General features: G+C 44.2%; 1 protein-coding gene across 3 annotated transcripts in view; it reads right to left on the reverse strand.

Moving 5' to 3' along the window:
* Positions 1-18,503: 18,503 nt before the first annotated feature.
* Positions 18,504-21,523, reverse strand: part of MICU1 (mitochondrial calcium uptake 1) — a 195,981-nt gene continuing 192,961 nt past the window's right edge. For all 3 annotated transcript variants that reach the window (XM_069460023.1, XM_069460024.1, XM_069460025.1), the window contains one exon: positions 18,504-19,567. In XM_069460023.1, coding sequence (XP_069316124.1) covers positions 19,410-19,567 — 158 coding nt within the window. In that variant the 3' untranslated portion in view covers positions 18,504-19,409. The remainder of the gene's footprint in view (positions 19,568-21,523) is intronic.

The raw sequence follows: 21,523 nt of genomic DNA on the forward strand, positions 1-21,523 counted from the left end.
TCGCGGGGCAGGCCGGCGCAGAATGATGACACAAACCCTCCGCCCCTCCTTTTCCGAGAGGAGCGAGATTCGAGCGAGGCCGGAAGCGCTACCGTATGTCATCTAAGAGACGGACGTCTGGTTTAGGTGTCAATAATGGGGCATGCCAATATTTGCCTCGTGTTCTGGAGGTCTTAACAGTTGAGTATACTTAAACGTTCTTGCTAGTAACTCGGTACGTTTCAGATGAAGGTCATTCATTGAATACATATCGAATACCTCCTGTTTGTCAGACACGGTTATACGAGGGGGATACGGTGGTGAACATAACAAAGCCTCTGCTCTCATGGAGCTTACATTCTAGTGTGTAAGGGTTGGGGAGACAGTCAGTGAACAGATACATTCAGATAGTGATAAACATTATGAAGAAAAATAATGAAAAAATATAGGGATTAGACAGTGGGAGCCGCTATTTTAAATAGCTTGATAAAAGAAACTCTCAGAAGCTATTTTTAAAGAATTTCAATAGATTTAGGGGATACAAGTGTTTTTTGTTACACGGATGAATTGTGTAGTGCTGAGGTTAGGAATTGCAATATACCCGTCACCAGAATAGTGTACATTGTACTTTATAGGTAGATTTTCACCCTCACGACCCTCCCAGCCACCCCCCTTCTTAATTTTCAATGTTTGTTACACTGCTTTATGACCATATATCCTTACTTTAGCTCCCACTTATAAGTGAGAACCCATGGTATTCTTTTTTTACATTCCTGAGACACTTAGAATAATGGTCACTAGTTCCATCCAAGTTGCTGCAAAAGACATTTTTTTTAAATTCCTTTTTATGGCTGAGTAGTACTCTATGGTATACACATACAGCACATTTTCTTTATCCACTCTTAAGTTGATGGGCACTTAGGTTGATTCCATATCCTTGCAGTTGTGAATTGTGCTGCAATAAATATTTGGGTGCGGGTGTCTTTTTTATAAAATGATTTCTTTTCCTTTGGGTAGATACCCAGTAGTGGGATTGCTGGATCAAATGGTAAGACTACTTTTAGTTTTCTGAGGAATTTATGTACTGTTTTCCATAGAGGTTGTACTAGTTTACATTGGCACCAATGGTGTACAAGCATTCCCTTTCACCACATCGCTGCCAACATCTATTATTATTATTATTATTATTTTTTTTTTTGAGACAGAATCTCACTCTGTTGCCCAGGCTAGAGTGAGTGCCGTGGCGTCAGCCTAGCTCACAGCAACCTCAAACTCCTGAGCTCAAGCGATCCTCCTGTCTCAGCCTCCCGAGTAGCTGGGACTACAGGCATGCGCCACCATGCCCGGCTAATTTTTTCTATATATATTTTTAGCTGTCCATATAATTTCTTTCTATTTTTAGTAGAGATGGGGTCTCGCTCTTGCTCAGGCTGGTCTCGAACTCCTGAGCTCAAACGATCCGCCCACCTCGGCCTCCCAGAGTGCTAGGATTACAGGCGTGAGCCACCGCGCCCGGCCATCTATTATTTTTTGACCTTTTAATGCCATTCTGACAGGGGGATAAGGTGGTATCTCATTGTGGTTTGGAAGCTGTCATTTTAACAGGTACTTGAATTCAGGAGACATAGGTATTATAGATGTGGCTGTCTGAAGGAAGAGTGGTCAGGCAGAAGGAACAGCAAACGCAAAGGCTCTGAAATGGGAATTTCATGGTGAATTACAGGAACAAGAAGGAGACTATTCCTTCAGAGTAGAGGAGGGGAAAAAATAAAAGGAGAATACACTATGGGGAACATAAAGTATTCCACTACTGAATGGAATCCAGTTCTATCAGGATTCAGTTCTTTCAGGGATACCACTCTAGTGAAAGCAGTCTTGTGAAGGTTACCAATGACCTCCATATCACCAAATCCATTGTCATTTCTCAGTCCTTATATTAATGGATTTGGCAAGAGGCTACTACAATACTCCGGATGAGAGTTAGGCAGCAACTACAATACAGGTGAGAATTAATGGTAAGAATAATAATAAATAAGTGTGATGATGGAGGTGGTGAGAAGTAGTCCAATTCTGGATATAATTTGTTTGTTTGTTTTGAGACAGAATCTCGTTCTGTCACCTGCACTAGAGTGCCATGGCGTCAACCTAGCTCACAGCGACCTCAACTTCCTGGGCTCAAACAACCCTCTTGCCTCAGCCTCCTGAGTATCTGGGACTACAGGCACACCCCACCATGCCTGGCTAATGTTTTCTATTTTTTTTTTAGTTGCCTGGATAATTTTTTTCTATTTTTAGTGGAGATGGGGTCTTGCTCTTGCTCAGGCTGGTCTCAAACTCCTGACCTCAAACAGTCCTCCCACCTCAGCCTCCCAGAGTGCTAGGATTACAGGCATGAATCACTACACCTGGCCTCTGGATATATTTTGAAAACACAAAATGATTTTGCTGAGGCAATGGATGTGTGATGTGAGAGATATAGAGGATTCAAGGATAATTCCAAAGTTTTTGGCTTGAGTAACTGGAAGAACAGAATTTCCATTTACTAAAACTGGGAAAATGAGGAAGACTTTGAAACAAGCAGTTTGGCAGGGGAATATTGTGTTTGATTTAGGGCATGTTAAGTTTGTGATGCCTTTTAGAATCAAGTGCAGATATAGAGAAAGATGTTGTACATATGTAGGGTATAGGGAAGAAGTTGGAGATGGAAATATAATTTTTGGTCAGGTGCAATCCCAGTTGAGATTACAACCCTGTAATCCCAACTACTTGAGAGGTTGAGGTGGGAGGATCACTTGAAGCCAGGAGTTTGAGACCAGCCTGGGCAACATAGCAAAACCCCTGTCTCTAAAAAAAGAAAATGAAAAAAGTTAGCCAGCATGGCATGTGTCGGTTGTTCCAGTGACTCAGGAGGCTGAGCCCTGGAGTTCAAGGCTGCAGTGAGCCATGATCATGCCACTGCACTCCAGCCTGGATGACAGAGTGAGACCTCATCTCTCTCTCTCTCTCTCTCTCTCTATATATATATATATATATTTTTTTTCTTTCTTTTTTTGAGACATGGTCTCGCTCTGTCACCCCAGGTAGAGTACAGTGGTGTCATCACAGCTCACTGCAACCTCAAACTCCTAGGCTCAAGCTATCCTCCTGCCTCAGCCTCCCAAGTGGCTGGGACTACAGGTGCACACCACCAAGCCTGGCTAATTTTTTTTCTGTTTTTAGTAGAGATGGAGTCTCGCTCTTGCTTAGGCTGGTCTCAAGCTCCTGACCTCAAGGGATCCTTTGGCCTCAGCCTCCCAGAATGCTAGGATTACAGGCGTGAGTCACCATGCCTGACCAAAAAAAAAAAAAAAAAATATATATATATATATATATATATATATTTATAGTTTTTGAAAGTATTGGTATATATAAATAGTATTTAAAGCTTTGACACCAGATGCACCAAGGAAGTGACTGTGGACAGAGAAGAGTAGAAGAAGTCCAATTACTGAGCCTTGCAAAATTGCAATCTTTAGAGGTGTAGAAGAGGAGAATCCAGGAAAGGAGAATGTGAAGAAGCATTCACATTCTTCCTTCTTACCTCTTCTTGCCACTTCGGAGGTAAGAAAATAAGTTATCTCAAAAACCAAGTGAAGCAGCCCTTTATCAGATGTATAGCATGCAAATATTTCCTCCCATTGTGTAGGTTGTCTATTCACTCTATTGATTGTTTCCTTGACTGTGCAGAAGCTTTTTTATTTGATCAGGTCCCAAACAAAAAATTTGATTTTCATTGTTGCTGTGATTGCTTTGGGGTCTTCTTCATCAATTCTTTGCCTAGGATGATGTCTTATAAGAGTTTTTCCAACATTTTCTTCTAGACTTCTTGTAGTTTCATGCCTTAGGTTTAAGTGTGTTATCCATTGTGAATTAACTTTTGTGACTGGTGAGAGGTACAGATCCTTTTTCAGTCTTCTACATGTGGCCAGCCAATTTTCCCAACACCATTTATTGAATAGGGATTCTTTCCCCCAGTGTATGTTTTTGTCTGCTTTGTCAAAGATCAGATGGCTATATAAGGATGGTTCTATATCTGGGTTCTCTGTTCTGATTAATTGTTCTTTGTCTCTGTGCTTATGCCAGTACATGCTGTTTTGGTTACTATATAGCTTTGTAGTATAGCTTGAAGTCTGGTAAAGTGATGCCTCCCAATTTGTTCTTTTTGTTTTAGGCTGCCTTGGCTATTCGGGCTCTTTTCTGGTTCCCAACGAAGCGTAGAATTATTTTTTCTAGATCTGTGTAAAATGACATTGGTATTTTGATGGGGATTGCATTGAATCTGTAAATCACTTTGGGTAGTATAGACATTTTAACAATGTTGATTCTGCTGATCCATGAGCATGATATGTTTTTCCATTTGTTTACATCCTCTGCAGTTTCCTTCCTCAGTGTTTTGTAGTTCTCCCTGTAGAGGTCTTTCACCTCCTTCGTTAAATATTATATTCCTAGATATTTTATTTTCTGTGTTGCTATTGTGAAAGGTATTGAATCTTGGATTTGATTCTCAGCTTGACTGTTGTTGGTGTATAGGAATGCTACTGATTTGTGTATGTTGATTTTGTAACCTGAGACTTTGATGAATTTATTTATCAATTCCAGGAGTCTCTTGGCAAAATCTTTGGGGTTTTTCAAATATAAGATCATATCATCAGCAAAGAATGATAGTTTGACCTCTTCTTTTCCCATTTGGATATGTTTGATTTCCTTCTCTTGCTTTATTGCTCTGGCTAGGACTTCCAGTACTATGTTGAATAGAAGTGGTGACAGTGGGCAACCTTGTCTGGTTTCAGTTATAAGTGGGAATGCTCTCAATTTTTCCCTGTTCAGTATGATGTTGGCTGTGGGTTTGTCATGTGTGGCTTTTATAATTTTGAGGTATGTTCCATGTATGCCTATTTTGTTAAGAGTTCTTATCATAAAACGGTGCTGAAGTTTGTCAAATGATTTTTCTGCATCTATTGAGAGGATCATGTGGTCTTTGTTTTTGCTTCTAATTATGTGGTGAATCACATTTATAAATTTGTTCATGTTGAACCATCCTTGTATCTCTGGGATAAAGCCCACCTGGTTGTGGTGGATTATTTTTTTGATGTGCAGCTGAATTCGGTTTGGTAGGATTTAATTTTTTTTTTTATTTTTCATTTTTTTGAGACAGAGTCTCACTCTGTTGCCTGGGCTAGAGTGAGTGCCGTGGTGTCAGCCTAGCTCACAGCAACTTCAAACTCCTGAGCTCCAGTGATCCTTCTGCCTCAGCCTCCCAAGTAGCTGGGACTACAGGCACGCACCACCATGCCCGGCTAATTTTTTCTATGTATATATTTTAGCTGTCCATATAATTTCTTTCTATTTTTAGTAGAGATGGGGGTCTCACTCTTGCTCAGGCTGGTCTTGAACTCCTGACCTCGAGCGATCCTCCCACCTAGGCCTCCCAGAGTGCTAGGATTACAGGCGTGAGCCACTGCACCCGGCCGGTAGGATTTTATTGAGAATTTTTTCATCTCTATTCATAAGGGATATAGGTCTATAGTTTGTTGTTGTTGTGTCCTTTCCTGGCTTTGGCATCAGGTGCTATTGTTTTGTAGAATGAGTTGGGGAGGATTCCTTTCTTCTCGATGTTATGAAATAATCTCTGCAGTATAGATACCAGTTCTTCTTTGTAGGTCTGGTAAAATTCAGCTGTGAAACTATCTGGTCTGGGACTTTTTTCTGGAAGATTTTTTATTGCTGCTTCAATTTTGTTACTTGATATTGGTCTGTTCAGAAGTTCTATTTCTACCTGATTGAGCCTAGGGAGGCTGTGTATTTCCAGGAATTTGTCAATTTCCTCAATGTTTTCAAGTATATGTGTGTAGAGATTTTTATAGTATTCAAAGGTGATATTTTGTATTTCCGTGGTATCAGTTGTAACATCTCCTTTTTCATTTCTGATCCCAGCTTATTAGGGTCTTTTCTTTTCTGTCTCTGGTTAATCTAGTGAGAGGCCTGTCGATTTTGTTTCTGTTTTCAAAAAAACAACTTTTTGTTTTATTAATCTTCTGTATAGTTCTTTTGGAATCTATTTCATTTAGTTCTGCTCTAATTTTAGTTATTTCTTTTCTTCTGCAGGGTTTGGGATTGGCTTGCTCTTCCTTTTCCAATTCCTTGAGATGATTCATTAGATTGTTGATTTGTGATCTTTCTGTCTTTTGGATATAGGTATTGAAGGCCATGAATTTTCCTCCTGGAACTGCTTTTGCAGGATCCCACAGATTTTTGGTAACTTGTGTCCCGTTTGTCATTTAGTTCAAAGAATCTTTTGATTTCCATCTTAATTTCCTCCTTGACCCAATAATCATTCAGCAGTAGGTTGTTTAATTTCCATGACTTTGTATAAAGTTGAGTGTTTCTGTTGAAACTGATTTTTAATTTTATTCCACTGTGATCTGAGAAGATACATGGTATAATTTCTATTTTTTTTAAATTTGTTGAGACATGTTTTATGGCCTAGGATGTGATCAGTCTTAGAGAATGTTCCATGAGCTGATGAGAAGAACACATATTCAGTAGTTTTGGGGTAGAATGTTCTGTAAATGTCTGTTAGGCCCATTGTGCTAGAGTCCTATTTAAGTCCATTGTTTCTTTGTTTATTTTATGTTTGGAGGATCTGTTCCATTCTATCAGTGGGGAGTTGAAGACCCCAGCTATTACAATGCTGCTGTTTAGATCAAGTAGGATTTGCTTTATGAATCTGGGTGCACCTGTGCTAGGTGCATACATATTTAGGATTGTTATGTCTTCTTGTTGAATTTTCCCTTCACCATTATATAATGACCATCTTTGTCTTTCTTTACTTTTGTTGATTTGAAGTCTGTGTTATCTGATATGAGAATGGCCACACCAGCTTTCTTTTGGTTTCCATTTGCATGGAATATTGTTTTCCATCCCTTCACCTTGAGTCTGAGTGAGTCCTTTTGCGTTAGATGCATTTCCTGGAGACAGCAGATACTTGGCTTATATTTTTTTTATCCATTCAGCCAGACTATGTCTCTTCAGTGGGGAGTTCTAGCCATTTACATTTATTGAAAGAATTGATAAGTGGGGTGGATTTTTGTTCATCCTGTTGTGTTAGAACTTTATTGCTTTGTTTTACCTCTTGGCCATTGTGGTATCTGAGCTCTGAACTTTAGCTTTTGGATGGTTTTACACTGGTGGGTGTCTATCATGCTGATCAGTGTATAATGCAGATCTCAATACTTCCTGCAGGGCAGGTCTGGTCTTGACAAATTCCCTCAGCGTTTGCTTGTCTGAGAAAGTCTTTATTTCTCCCCCATATAGGAAACTTAGTTTTGCAGGACTATAAAATTCTAGGCTGGCCATTATTCTGTTTGAGAAGACTAAGAATGGGGTCCCAGTCCCTTCTGGCTTGTAAGGTCTTAGTTTAGAAGTCTGCAGTTAGTCTGATGGTTTTCCTTTGTAAGTTACCTGATGTTTTCGGCTTATGGTTTATATGAGTTCCTCTTTTGTGTTAACTGTGGCCAGTCTGATGACTATATGTTGTGGTGATTGTCTCTTGGCAATGAATCTCCCAGGAGTTTGTTGTGCTTCTAGTACCTGGATGTCCAGATTTCTTTTTTTTTTTTTTTTTTTTTTTGAGACAGAGTCTCACTCTGTTGCCCAGGCTAGAGTGAGTGCCGTGGCGTCAGCCTAGCTCACAGCAACCTCAAACTCCTGAGCTCAAGCGATCCTCCTGTCTCAGCCTCCTGAGTAGCTGGGACTACAGGCATGCGCCACCATGCCCGGCTAATTTTTTCTATATATATTTTTTAGCTGCCCATATAATTTCTTTCTATTTTTAGTAGAGATGGGGTCTCGCTCTTGCTCAGGCTGGTCTCGAACTCCTGAGCTCAAACGATCCGCCCACCTCGGCCTCCCAGAGTGCTAGGATTACAGGCGTGAGTCACCGCGCCCGGCCTGGATGTCCAGATTTCTAGAAAGAGCTGGGAAATTTTCCTCAAGCATTCCCTCTAATAGGTTTTCCAGCCTTTGTGTATTTTCTTCTTCACCCTCAGGGATGCCTATAATTCTTATGTTAGGGGTTTTTACATAATCTCATATTTCTTTGTAGGTTTTGTTCATTCCTCATATTTCTCTGTTCTTTCTCTTTGACTGACTTTAATTCAAAAGTGTTGTCTTCTAGTGCTGAGATTCTTTCTTCTGCCTGATCTACCCTACTCTTAAGGCATTCCATTGTGTTTTATATTTCCTCAGATGAATTTTTCATTTCCAGAAGCTCTGCTTGATTTTTTTTAAAATAATCAATTTCTTTAGTGAATTTTTCATTCACTTCCTGTATTGTTTTTGTGGTTTCTTTGTGTTGGGTTTCTATTTTCTCTTGTATTTTATTGAGCTTTCATACAATCCATATTCAAAATTATTTATCAGTCATTTCAATATTCTCATTTTGGTTGGTTTCCATTGGTACGCATATATTGTTTTCTTTTGGGGGTGTCCTTTCACTCTGATTTTTCATGTATCCAGAGATCTTTCATTGATTCCTTCTCATCTGGAGCAGCTTTTGCTTCTTATTTTTGGATTTCCTTTTGATTAGATAATGACATGCCCAGTTTAATCTCTGAGACAGTGGGTAGTGCTTGTGGGTGAGACTCAACTACACCTTGTATGATTAAGTAAATGCTGTAAAGGGCATGCAAATTGACCTCTCTGTTGGTAGGTGGCGCTTGCCAGAAGGAATAAGCTGCAATGTTGTTTTTGGGTCCTGTGACTGGCTCTAGTCTCTCCAGAGAGGCACTTGATTTACCCAGGTGGTGGGTGGGGCCCTGGAACTTCAGGTGAGTCCTTACTCTCTGTCACAGCAGAGGCAGGTGGGAGAGTATGGCTAGGTGGGGCTGCAATGGGTGAGCTTTGCCCTCAGGCTCCACCACAGCTGGCAAGGTATGTGTTTCAGCAGGGGTCAAAGGTCTGCTCCCAGCTTCTAGGCAAAGCTGCCAGGGAGGGGCTGTAGTGGCCTCACCCAATCACAAATGTCCCCTCCTTGACCCGGAGCAATGTGATTAAGACCTGGGGGTTTGCAATCTGGCCTCTGGGCCTATCCCAGGGTCCCCAAAGATCAATCCCTGACCATGCCAGGGAGAAGCACGCTGGTCCCCAGTTGCCCATGGGGTGCCCAAGCAGGTTCGATGTCCCTCTGCTTCAGGGCATACCCTGTACTGATGGAGTCACAGGCAAGTGGCACCAGAGGGCTGGAGGGCAGGGAGTGTAGACTGAACATCACTCAGATTGCTGCAGGACCCCTAGAGGAAAGGTCTGAGCCACATTCTCTGTGGAAGTCTGTGGTGGCTCTGTTGTCTCTTTTGGCAGCCACAGGTTGGGACGGGAAGGGGAGAAAAAGAATCTGGAAAGGTTTGAGCCCCACTCTCTGTGGAAGGCCTGGTGTGGTGGATACACCGACAGAGGAGAAGCAGTTCCTGTGAGGCCCGGCTCAATCGTCTCAGCAGCCATGGGTGGGGCGGGGGGAGGGCAGGAAGAGTCTGAGTGGAAGAAAGCTGGCACTCTGGTCGTCTCTGTCCCTCTCTCCAGGAGGCAGCCCGCCCAGAAGGTCTGGGCTCTGGGGGGGGGGGTCACACAGGTCCCCCGGGACCCTGTGGCCCCCTGTGGCTCCTGCAGTCTGGGCCGGAGTTGGAAATGTTTGTGTGGGAACGAGTGAGACGAAAACCCAGGGGCTGAGGCCCCCGGGGAGGAGGACAAAGGTGCAGGGTGGGTGGAGAAGTAATATGGCGCCTGTTGTGTCAGCTCGGGTCTGCGGCGATGGGAAGTGACCCCAAGGGCGCCGGCTGCCTGGTGCTTCGTCCTCACAAAGCTCCCAGTTCACGGGCGGCAGCAGGTTTTGGGTTTGTGAGGGCAGAAGAGCTCAGGAGCCCACTACTGCCAGAGATGTGAGGGAGGGAGGAACAAGCCGCTCCACCCTCCCTTCTCGCTGGACTCCAGGCCTCCCGGGGTTGATCTCTGCCAGTATCCTCCTTCCCGTTCTCCTAATTCTGGGGGCCTTCGTCCCACGCTCGAGGACTCAGGAACCTGCTTGAATCATCATCGTGGCTGCTCTATTTGTGTAACTAAACGTGTCTAAATGTAGAAGAGGTAACACATTGCACTATGATGACGTTATGATAACCATGATGTCACTAGGTGATAGGAATTTTTCAGCTCCATTATGATCTTATGGTACCACTGTCATATATGTCATCTGTTGCTGACCGAAACGTTGTTACAGGACACATGACTGTGATTCACTCTGTGAAGAGGGTACTGAAGTGGAAATGAAAGTGTGTAATTTCCTATTGTTAAGTAACTGGACTGTGATTGCCCAACCACTGGCTGGTGAGCCCTCCCCTCTTTTCCTGAAATGCAAATAAAACGTCAACATCGTATGTAAATTTCCCTTCGTAGCCAGGACCTTGCCTTAGCTGCAGGTCTGGGTCAGTAAGGGTCTGGAGAGGGGCTCAGCCTGCTTGTGGCGGGAGCCCCGGTGCCTTATCTTCACATTCTCCCCTCCCCCTGCTGCTGAGCTGAGTCCCTAAACGGTTTCTGTTTAGAAAGCTTAGTTGTTTCAGAAGGGATTATGAACTGAGCCCGAAGGCTGTTCTGACCAGCCTCTGTGTTATCCCTCCCTACCTTTCTTATAGATCTCAAACTGGGTGTCCTATTTTTTTGTCCCGAGGTTAATTTGACTTTCTATGGGTCCTTCTCAGTCCAAAGGCTGGGAAGACAGCCACATCCCTGCTCAATTCATGTTAAATGGTATGGTCCGTGGCTACAGACTTTGTTTAAAAATGGAACTGGTATGCCAGGTGTGACCTGAAGTTACACCTTCCTCTTGATGGTTCTTGAAATCAACATGTCATGATTTTGATCTAAGGGAAATATAGAAACATCTATCCTGACTAGCTGGAATCATGGTATCTGTGGGAGGATGAGGCTTAAAAAGAGAGACAAAGTCTGGTATTTGTGCCTCCTTCACAGATATCCAGATGTCACTGGAAAAATGAATCTCCCAGCGAATTTCAGCATCTCCTCATTTTGCTCCTAGACCTGAAACTGCCCTTGTATTAGGTGACAACCAGCCTCCAGATTTCTTTCCTCTGGGGATATCAAGAATTCACAATCTGACCTTAACATGTTTTTATCTCCCATTGTACTTTCCCCATCTCTGCTAAGATACATCTCCCCTCACCCCTATCTATCTGTCTTCCTGTCCTCCTTAATTATCTTTTTCATCTGTCCAAGTCTAACTCATTCTTTAGGGCTCAGCTTAAACCCTATCTCCTCTATGAAGAGAGAAAATTAATTTAATAGTTATATGTCTATAGTGAAAGCCAGGCACTGTGCAGAGCTTTAGAGATTCAGAGATGCACCATGAATAAGGACAGAACCTGACATCAGGGAACTAAAAGTCTCATAAGGGAGTTAGATTTGGGGAGGGGGCTGTAATACGGTCTTGCTCTGTTGCCCAGGCTGGAGTACAGTGGCTCGATCACAGCTGACTGCAGCCCCAAATTCTTGGGCTCAAGTGATGCTACTTTCTCAGCCTCCTGAGTAGCTCAGACTACAGGCACGCGTGCAACCATGCCTGGCTAATTAAAAAAAATTTCTTTTTTTTTTTTTTTGTAGAGATGAGGTCTTGCTATGTTACTCATGCTGATCTCAAACTCCTGGGCTCAAGGGATCCTCCCACCTCAGCCTCCCAAAGTGCTGGGATTACAGGTGTGAGCCAGGAGATATATTAAAAGAATTATAGGACGGTGTGGTAAGTACAGCAATGGGATTGTGTGTAAAGTCCAGAGGAGGCTCAGGAGGTCAGTTGTGTGTGTAGGATTGGAAAGCCTTTCTGTAGGAGATGACATCTGAGCCAGGGACTGAGGCTGAGAAAGGGACTTCTCCAGGCACTCTTCCTGCTTTGAATTCCTGTAGCACTTAAGCCTGGACCCTCTGTGGGCTCCCACCTTCACTGTCCTGCACAGCTGGTGCCCTTTGCTTGTGAGTCTGTTTACGTCCTGTGTCCAGTGAAACCAAGATGGAGATCCTGTCCTTATGTTCCCCGTGGCCTGAGCACAGGGCCTGATACCTAATAGGGGCTTGGTGTATATATATATATATATATTTTTTTTTTTTTCCATCAAAGTAGATATTTATTTATTTATTTATTTTTTGATATATATTTTTGTTAAATGAATAGAATAAGTGAATCCCAGAGGCAGGTTTTTCTCTGCTCAGACATTTTATCCGGAGCTGCCCTGAGCAAGCCAGGGTGATAGACTCCCTCCTAAGGCTTCAGAAAGAATTGCCAAGTCAGCGGCACATACCCCACTTCATGTCCTTTGCTCTTTTGCGCTCCGGCTCCCCAGTGCCTCCTGCCCCCTACACATGTGACCTAGCAAGGCCTCTCTTTCAGAAAACTCTGGGCTCCAAAATCTCCCCCTCAATAAGTTACCCTTATTGATTAAACTACAGTATAGAATGGGATACCATGCAGCTTCGGGAATGGTCGAGAATGAGACTTTTTTTTTTTTTTTAATTTCAGCTTCTCATCATGGGGGTACAAAAGTTCAGGCCACATACACTGCCCATGTCTTGCCCATCCGCCCGAGTCAGAACTTCAAGTGTGTCCATTCCCCAGACAGTGTGCATCGCACTCATCATGTAGCTATACCCCATCCCCTCCCCCCACCCCCATCCCCCCGAGTTAGAACATTCAAGCGTGACCATTCCCCAGACGGTGCGCAACGCACTCATCATGTAGGTATACACCCATCCCCTCCCCCCACCCCCCACCTCAGTCTGATACCCAATTGGTGTTATTCCCAAATGTGCACTCAGGGAAACCAGTTTGCTGGTGAGTACATGTGGTGCTTGTTTTTCCATTCTTGGGATACTTCACTTAATAGAATGGGTTCCACCTCTCTCCAGGAGAACAAAAGGGACTCCATATCACCGTTATTTCTTATAGCTGAGTAATACTCCATGGTATACATATACCACAATTTACTAATCCACTCATGAATTGATGGGCATTTAGGTTGTTTCCACATCTTTGCAATTGTGAATTGTGCTGCTATAAACATTCGGGTACAGGTGTCTTTTTTATAGAATGACTTTTGTTCCTCTGGGTAGATGCCCATTGTTCCTCTGGGTAGAGGTCCAATAATGGGATTCCTGGATCGAACGGTAGGTCTACTTGAATCTGTTTAAAGTATCTCCATAATGCTTTCCTTAGGGGTTGCACTAGTTTGCAGTCCCACCAGCAGTGTATCAGTGTTTCTGTCTCTCCGCATCCACGCCAACGTGTTGTTTTGGGACTTTTTGATAAAGGCCATTCTCACTGGAGTTAAGTGATATCTCATTGTGGTTTTGATTTGCATTTCCCTGATGATTAGGGATGTTGAGCATTTTTCTTTTTATGTAAGTTTGGTTTTGGAACCATGTGAATGTTTACCTATTAAAAACAACCAACCTAACCTCACATTGAAGATGATGAAAATAATTTACCGAAGAGTGTGAACAACTGATAGGTAATTGGATTTTTACTTTGAACCCCAATAAATTATTCGTTGAATGAACACACGGGTATTTCCCCATAGCACCTCCGGACCCGCACTTTACTCCTTTGCACTGTCTCCTCCCTGGAGAAAAAGGAGCCCTCTCTACCTAGGATGGGCCAGAGGCTAGACGCTGGAGAGATAAGGGCACAGGGCAATCACAGCCCTTTGTATGAAACTTGGTCTGTCTCTTGCATATGCCACCAAGCTGCCTTTTTTTTTTTTTTTTCCAGACAGAGTCTTGCTCTGTGTCCTGGGTTAGGTACAGTGGCATCAGCATAGCTCACTGCAACCTCAAACTGCTGAGCTCAAGCGATCCTCCTGCCTCAGCCTCCCGAGTAGCTGGGACTACAGGTGCGTGCCATCATGCCCAGCTAATTTTTTCTATTTTTTGTAGAGACAGAATCTCACTATGTTGCTCAGGCTGGTGTTGAACTCCTAGCCTCAAGTGATCCTCCTGCCTCAGCCTCCCAAGTAGCTATGACTACAGACGTGCACCACCATGCATAGCTAATTTTTTCTATTTTTCATAGAGATGGGATCTTGCTCTTGCTCAGACTGGTCTCCAACTCCTGACCTCAAGTGATCCTCCTGCCTCGGCCTCCCAGAGTGCTAGGATTACGGGCATGAGCCATCGTGCCTGGCCAAGTATAAGCTTTTTGATTCAAAATCCTTTCACTTTGATGATTTCTATTTTCATTTTTCCTTGGGGAAGAGATGGAGCTGCTATCAGTATTTTACACTGGGGAAAATGATCTGGAGATTTCATGTGTTCATGGTTAGTTGGCCTTGAAATTGGGAGAATCCATATTTTTAGGAGATTCCCAAACCATATCTCCACCCTAGACCCTTTTTCTGTGTCTAGACCCTTCTATCTACCTACTAGATAATTCCACTGGATGTCTCTCAGGCACCTCAACATGTCAAAAAATGGCCTCATCATCTTCCTGGCTCTCCTCTCAGTTTCCCAGTCCCACTGAAGAGCCCCAGCCAAGAGCCCAGTTACCCAAGCATAAGTCTGGGTTTCATCCTAAATTACTTGTTCTCCCTCACAATCCTCCAATTTATATGCCCCCACCCCAACCACTCAGGCCAAATCATTCCCTGCCCTAAACATCTCCTAAATCCTTCTTTCCAGCTCTGCAGGCACTCCCCTAATCCAGGCTTTCAGCATTTTTTAACTGCATTATTATAAGTCTCCAACCTGGATCCCACACCAATCCACCTATTGCATTGCAGGCAAAGTCATCATTTTAAAATCAGAGAGCATTACATTATTTTCCTGCTTAAAACCCTTCAGTGGCTCCTAATTATCATTAAGATAAAAGTTCAAACTCTTTATTGGGGATTGCAGGGTCCTACAGAATCTGATACTATTTTTTTTCCTCCCTCATATAAAGCCATCTGGGTTTGGTACTTTTTGTTGTATGTAGATTTTTACCTGCTGATTCAATTTATTAGAGTTATAGTCCATTCAGATTTTTTCTTGTGTCTGTAAATTATATTTTCTAGGAAACAATCCATTTTAAATTTATTGGCATAAAGTTGCTCACAGTATTATTACTTTTTAAGCAGCTACAGTATCTGTAGTTATATGCATTTAAAAATTCCTAACACTGGCCGGGCGCGGTGGCTCACGCCTGTAATCCTAGCACTCTGGGAGGCCGAGGTGGGCGGATCGTTTGAGCTCAGGAGTTCGAGACCAGCCTGAGCAAGAGCGAGACCCCATCTCTACTAAAAATAGAAAGAAATTATATGGACAGCTAAAAATATATAGAGAAAAAATTAGCCGGGCATGGTGGTGCATGCCTGTAGTCCCAGCTACTCGGGAGGCTGAAGACAGGAGGATCGCTTGAGCTCAGGAGTTTGAGGTTGCTGTAAGCTAGACTAACGCCACGGCACTCACTCTAGCCTGGGCAACAGAGTGAGACTCTGTCTCAAAAAAAAAAAAAAAAAATTCCTAACACTATTTATTTTTGCTCCTTATTTTCATTTTTCTTTGGATCTTATTCTGTTCTTTTTCCAGCTTCTTGAGGCAGATGCTTGGCTTATTGTCCACCTACTTCTGTAAATAAGTAAGGAAGTTTACTAAGAAGTTTTTAAGCTTCCCTTTAGTTTGTCCCACAAGTTGTTTTCTTTTTTTACCTTTTTTTTTTTTTTTTTTTGAGACAGTCCCTCTCTGTTGCCCAAGCTGCAGTGCAGTGGCACGATCATAGCTCACAACGGCCTCAAACTCCTGGGCTCAAGTGATCTTCTTGCCTCAGGATCCTGAGTAACTGGGACTACAGGTGTGCGCCACCACACCGGGCTAATTTTTAAAATTTTTTTGTAGAAACGGGGTCTCGCTATGTTGCCCACACTGGTCTAAAACTCCTGGCCTCAAGCGATTCTCCTGCCTTGGCCTCCCAAGTGCTGGGATTGCAGGTGTGAGCCACCATGCCTGGCCCACAAGTTTTAATATGTAGTATTTTCATTATCATACTCAGTTCTAAGCATTTTCAAATTTCCATCATGATTTTTTTGAATTATCTATGTGTGTATACCCAAATGCATTTTTGACCTATTTTTGTGAATGACCACCATCTTAATTGGGTCTTGGGTACGGAAATTGCTTCCCAGTCTGCAATGGATACTGTCTAGAACTTTACTTGGGAACTTTACCATGGGAAGGCCTAGTCTGGAGTAGGGCTGGGTCTAGGCTGGACTCTGCAGCCTCCTCCCTGGCTCCAGGCCAGTGAGTCCCTGCACTGAGCCTTCTTGCCAGCAGGTGGCACCTGAACCCTAAAAGCTGATTCAGACTATGCTCCCTTTTCCTTCCTGTTGTGAACGTATGAGGACACAGACCCCTGCTTGGGCTGTGCTGAGGCTCGCAGAGGATGCACTAGCAATGGGACCTGGCTCCTGCCTCCCAGACTGCTGTGTCTTCTTCCTTGTCTGGTAGCCGCCATTGCCTGGACCTCTCCTTGGTCTTAGAGTATTTGCTCCAACCAGAGCTAAGACTAGGTGGGGCACTAAAAGCTATTAAAATAATGACTTTTAAAGATTGTGAACATTCTTAAGCCCCCCTTTCCTTAGTAACGGTCACCGTATTCTTCCTGCTTGTCTTCTTGGATGATACGGATCCCAAGTTCAAGGAAACCTGGCAGTCTGGGTCCTCTCTCAGTTTCTTTCCCTCCCTGAAGCCTTACAAACTAGAACTGGAGGAAGAGTTGTTTTTGTTTTTTGAAATAGAGAACAACGACAGAAGTAGAGAATGGCTGTGGTTGTGCAAGGGGAATACATTGAGGCATTGCTTATATTACTTACTTTGTCCAAGAGTTATTTCTAAATTAGCTTTGGTGGTGGACTGTTTCTTCAATGTCACTAATTTTGGTCTATACTGTATCAGTGACAATCTCACAAACATGACATGGAATTAGAGTAGTGCGGTGAAGGGTGGGCAAGTGGTTCTTGGGGGACAAAGGAAGGGCTATGATCTTACCTGGAAGAGGATGAAGCAAGGAGGCTTCTTAAGGAGAGGACAGTTTGAATTGAGTTTTGAAAGAAGGGAGGGTTATTCTATTAATATCTAGGTAGAAGAAAGAAGCAATTTGAATAAAAAATGAAGCACAAATCAGCCGTATGTGTTCCCAAATACTCCCCAGCTCACCCATAAACTCTGCCTACTAAGATTCGCTCAGCCTACTCCCATGCCACCTGGCCCAAGGACTTCTTCCTTGGGGGACCCTGGCCTTTTCTGGGTGACTTAGCTTGTACCTCTCACCTGCACATTTAACCTATTGTGCCAAAGTGTGGCCGTCATGTCTTCTTGAGCACCTGGACACCCTGTCCCTTCCTCAGGCACTCCTAGGAGCTGACGGAGTTCATCTGGAATTCACCTACCGGTGACACTGCCCTTGATGCTGGGTTCACGATGTTGCAGGTGACCCTTACCCTCTCCCGCCATGTTCTGGCTTCCAGCTTCAGTGAACCCAGGACAATCACTAGATCTCTTCTCGTAGGGGAATGAATGTCCCACAGAGGATGTGAATGGGACTTCTAGTTCAAGCTGGAGAAAGGAGGATCAGGGAAAAGAGTGATTTTGGGATTCTGGGACAAATTCAAGAAAAGCTCCCATTTTGTGTATGCCTCAGGCCTGGGGCAATGAGCAAGGCTAAGCCTACACTTGGATACCAGGAATACCCCGAGAGGGGAAAGGGTGGAAGGTAGATGAGGTAGGAGAGTGGCAAACTCCTTAGACAGATAATCGGATATCCCAGAACGGACGTGAAGTGCGGTTGTTAAATTGCTCTGGAGTAAATGCTGGGGTTGGTACCTTCCTTGTGGAGCCGCAGGTGCAGAGCCAGGCCTCCGCTCCTCTCTGGCTGACAAGCACTCCCGGCAACGTGCAGAGCCAGCCCCTGGACTCTCAGTGTGGGGGTTCTACTACATTGCCATGCCAGGGAGCATTACCTGGAGGTTCTGGAGCTGCAGTAGTTCTGGAGGAGAGCTAGGTAGAGGCTTTTGGACCTGAAAGAAACCTTAGAGCTCATTTAGCTCAACTCTCTCATTGTACAGATGAGGGAACAGATGGGAAATGACTTGCTCGAGCCACACTGATTAGTGGCAGAGATGCGTCCATCATATAACATTGGTGCTACCGTCCTTAAAACCGAGGTGATTCCTCACATACTCCACCACCCCTTCTTAGTTCCTTGTTGCGGGGCAAGAATGAGCAAGGACTGTGTAGCGTGGTCCAGAATGAAATGCTAACCAAACTGCTGGGACAAGGCCACCACTGCCCTCCAAATTCCTCTCTTTTTGTCTGTGCCTAAAGTTCTGCTTCATCAGAAACAACCAGACTCTGGAAGGAAGAAAATGGGTCTGCAGCTAGCAGGCTCTCAAACCCAGTGGGGAAGTAAAACGAAAAGGGCCCTAGAGGATCCTAAATTAAAGAAGACAGGAGACTCTGGGGTGTTTATTGCAAACTGCTATAATTAAAGTGATATTTTACAAGTGTTGAAGACAGAGGGCACCTGGGATCTGAGCCAGGCCTCGGCTTCCGAGGCCCATTCCCGGAGGGGAAGCGGCACTTGCAGGGAACATGGCCTCAATCACTGTTGCTCATTAAGCTCAGAGTCATGGTGGAGTCATCTTAGGGAGCCCGAGAGGAGAAGAAGGGTGTGGAGAGAGCCATGAAGCAACTACTTTAAATTACGAACCTTGCTCTGGTCCTACTGAGCACGCTGCTACCCCAGAGCGGGCCTCGGAGCCAGCCCAGTGACTGACACGGATCCTTCCTCTGGCCCGGGCTTCTCACCAGCTCAGAGCATCCAGGTCATCGTCATTATCGTTCATCACAGATTTCCTTTTGCCTGCCAGAAATTCTCCCAACTTGTAGCTTAAAAATACCAGCAGGAGGAAAGGCAAGCAATGTTCTTGTTAATATAAATCCGCAGCAAAATGATTCGAGAACTGGATGTTTCCCAGCGTTGGCAGGTGTGTGGATGGTTCCCCGCATTCTTTATCCATAGGGTGCTTGAACGCATAGTGCTGTTGAAGATGCCAAATGTCTGAGCTTTTAAGACTTGTTCAAGTTGTTGAGAACCTGTGGGGATAATCACTGGGCAGAATCAGAGCCTGGCGGAACACTGGGGCAGGGGAAAGGAAAGAGGGGAGACTGGTAGAATGCTGAAGTCATTCCCAGGAGGAAGGGAAACTACTTCCAGAAGTAGCAGCATGGAGGGCTACGCCGAGGCTTTGCTCAAGGGGGTCCAGCGTGCTTGGGGTGAAGAGGTGACCCCCTCCTGCAGTTCTGGGTTACTATTTGGGCAAAGCGAAGTCCCAGGCAGTTTCCTGTGCACATTTCCACATGGCCTGCATGAGGCGGGTGAAGCCCATGTCTTTGGGCTTCTCCAGGCCTCTCATCAGCCGTTGCTTCATGATGGAAACAAATTCCTTATTGCTCAGCTCCCCATTGCCTAGAAGAAGAGGCAAACACAACAGGGATAAGTGGAAGACTTGGAACAAAGGCATCGAGAAAATTCCGTTGTTCATACAACGTGGGATCCAAAGCCCAGCACACTCTCACAGCCAAACGTGATTCTCGTCTTAGCGTTAACTAGTTTGCTCTTTCCTTGATGTTTCCAACTGCAATTCCGTGGCAGTTCAGTGTAGTGTGACAAAGTTGAATGAGAATATAGTACATGCCAGTTCCTGTGCCAGGTGTTTAGAATGAAGAGATAACCAAGCTTTGTGCTTTGTCCCTTGAAATACTCCCAGGTCGGGGGGACAAATTATTTCCACAGTGTGGTTAGTGCTGTAATAGGGTAAACAGAGGACACTCTGGGGGCACAGAGGAAGAATATCTAACCCAGGCTGGGGGTGGTGCAAACACAGATCAGCACAGGCTTCCTGGAAGTGATTCCTGAGTTGAATCTCAAAAGATTAGCAGGACTTGGCCAAGTGAAGGGGAGTCAGACGGGGAAAGCTTTCCAGGGAGGAGAAGTAGCATAAGCAAGAGCACAGGCAGGAAATGGCATGGTTGCTGGAGAAGTGCAAGTAGGGAGGCTGAGGCGGGAGAATTGCCTGGAGCCCAGGAGTCTGAGGTTGCAGTGAGCTATGATCATGCTGCTGCACTCCAGTCCGGGCGACAGAGCGAGGCCCTGTCTCTTAGGGGGGGAAAAAAAAAAAGAGGTGGGCGTCTGGCAAGTAAACTAAAGAGGTTGGCAGGAGACAGGTACACCAGGGTCTATATTCCTGCTGAAGGGTTCGTACTTTTCTTTCAGGCAATGGAGCAGGACAAGACAGGAAGCAGGGGGGCAAGATGTTGTCAGATTTCCATTTTGGATAGAGTTCTCTGGCTGGGTGTGTGAGGATGGATTGGAGGTGGCACAACTAGAGTACGGGAGTCAACAGTCTCTGTTGCAGTAGATGACGAGGGATTTTCATGGTGAAAACCAAAATCAAAATTTGGCTTTGGGTTCAGCCACTGCATTCCAGCCTGGATGACAGAGTGAGACAGTGTCCTAAAAAAATTATAAAAATAAATGTTTTTTGGAAAAAATTCAAACCACCTAAAAGTGATTAGAGTGAAAACAGAAATATGGAGAAAATTAATATGTCTACAGCAGCGCCGTTCATTCGAACTCTCCATGATGTGGGAAATGTTTTGTATCTGCGCTATTCAGTACAGTAGTCGCCAGCCACATGTGACTACGGAGCACTTGAAATGTGACTAGAGAGATCAAGGACCTGAGTTTTAATTTTATTTACTTTTTAATTAATTTAAATTTGAACAGCCACATGTGACTTGTGGTATCATATTGTGGACAGGGCAGCTCTAGAGAATAACCCAGCCCTGCCTAAGAATGAGGCCATCTCCTTAACCTAGCCCTGGGACTTCCTTTGAGTTGGACCTCGGTTTGTAGGTACAGGCTGGAGATATAAATAATTCAAGTTCAACTTAATAACTTAAAATAATTCAAGTTAATGAACATCTGTTATGTGCAAAGTATTATCCGAGGTCCTATTGAGGGGTCCAAAGGTGAAAAGGACTTGTAACTACCTTTAAAAAACTCACAATTTAATAGGGAAATTAAGTCAGATACATGGAGATAGAGTATGGTATAACACAGAAAAACAGAACCAAGTTAAGGAATAAAAAAGCCAAAGTGATTCACTCTGCTGGGGACCAAAAGGGATGCTCCATAGGCGGGAGTGTTTGAGCTGGCCCTTGAATGCCATCAGCCTGGCTTCCTGGAGGAAGACGAACAAGTATTGGCTGTAAGAGGGGGAGGTGATATAGTATAGAGGGGACAGCACAGCTTTGGCTCCAGTCCTGGTTTTGCCATGTACTGTCACCTTTGTGATCCTGGGAACTTCACTTAAACTCTCTTGAGTCTCAGCTTCCTCATCTGTAAAATGTGGTTAGTAAC

This window comes from Eulemur rufifrons, chromosome 28, assembly GCF_041146395.1.
Source record: "Eulemur rufifrons isolate Redbay chromosome 28, OSU_ERuf_1, whole genome shotgun sequence".
NCBI classification, from domain to species: Eukaryota; Metazoa; Chordata; class Mammalia; order Primates; family Lemuridae; genus Eulemur; species Eulemur rufifrons.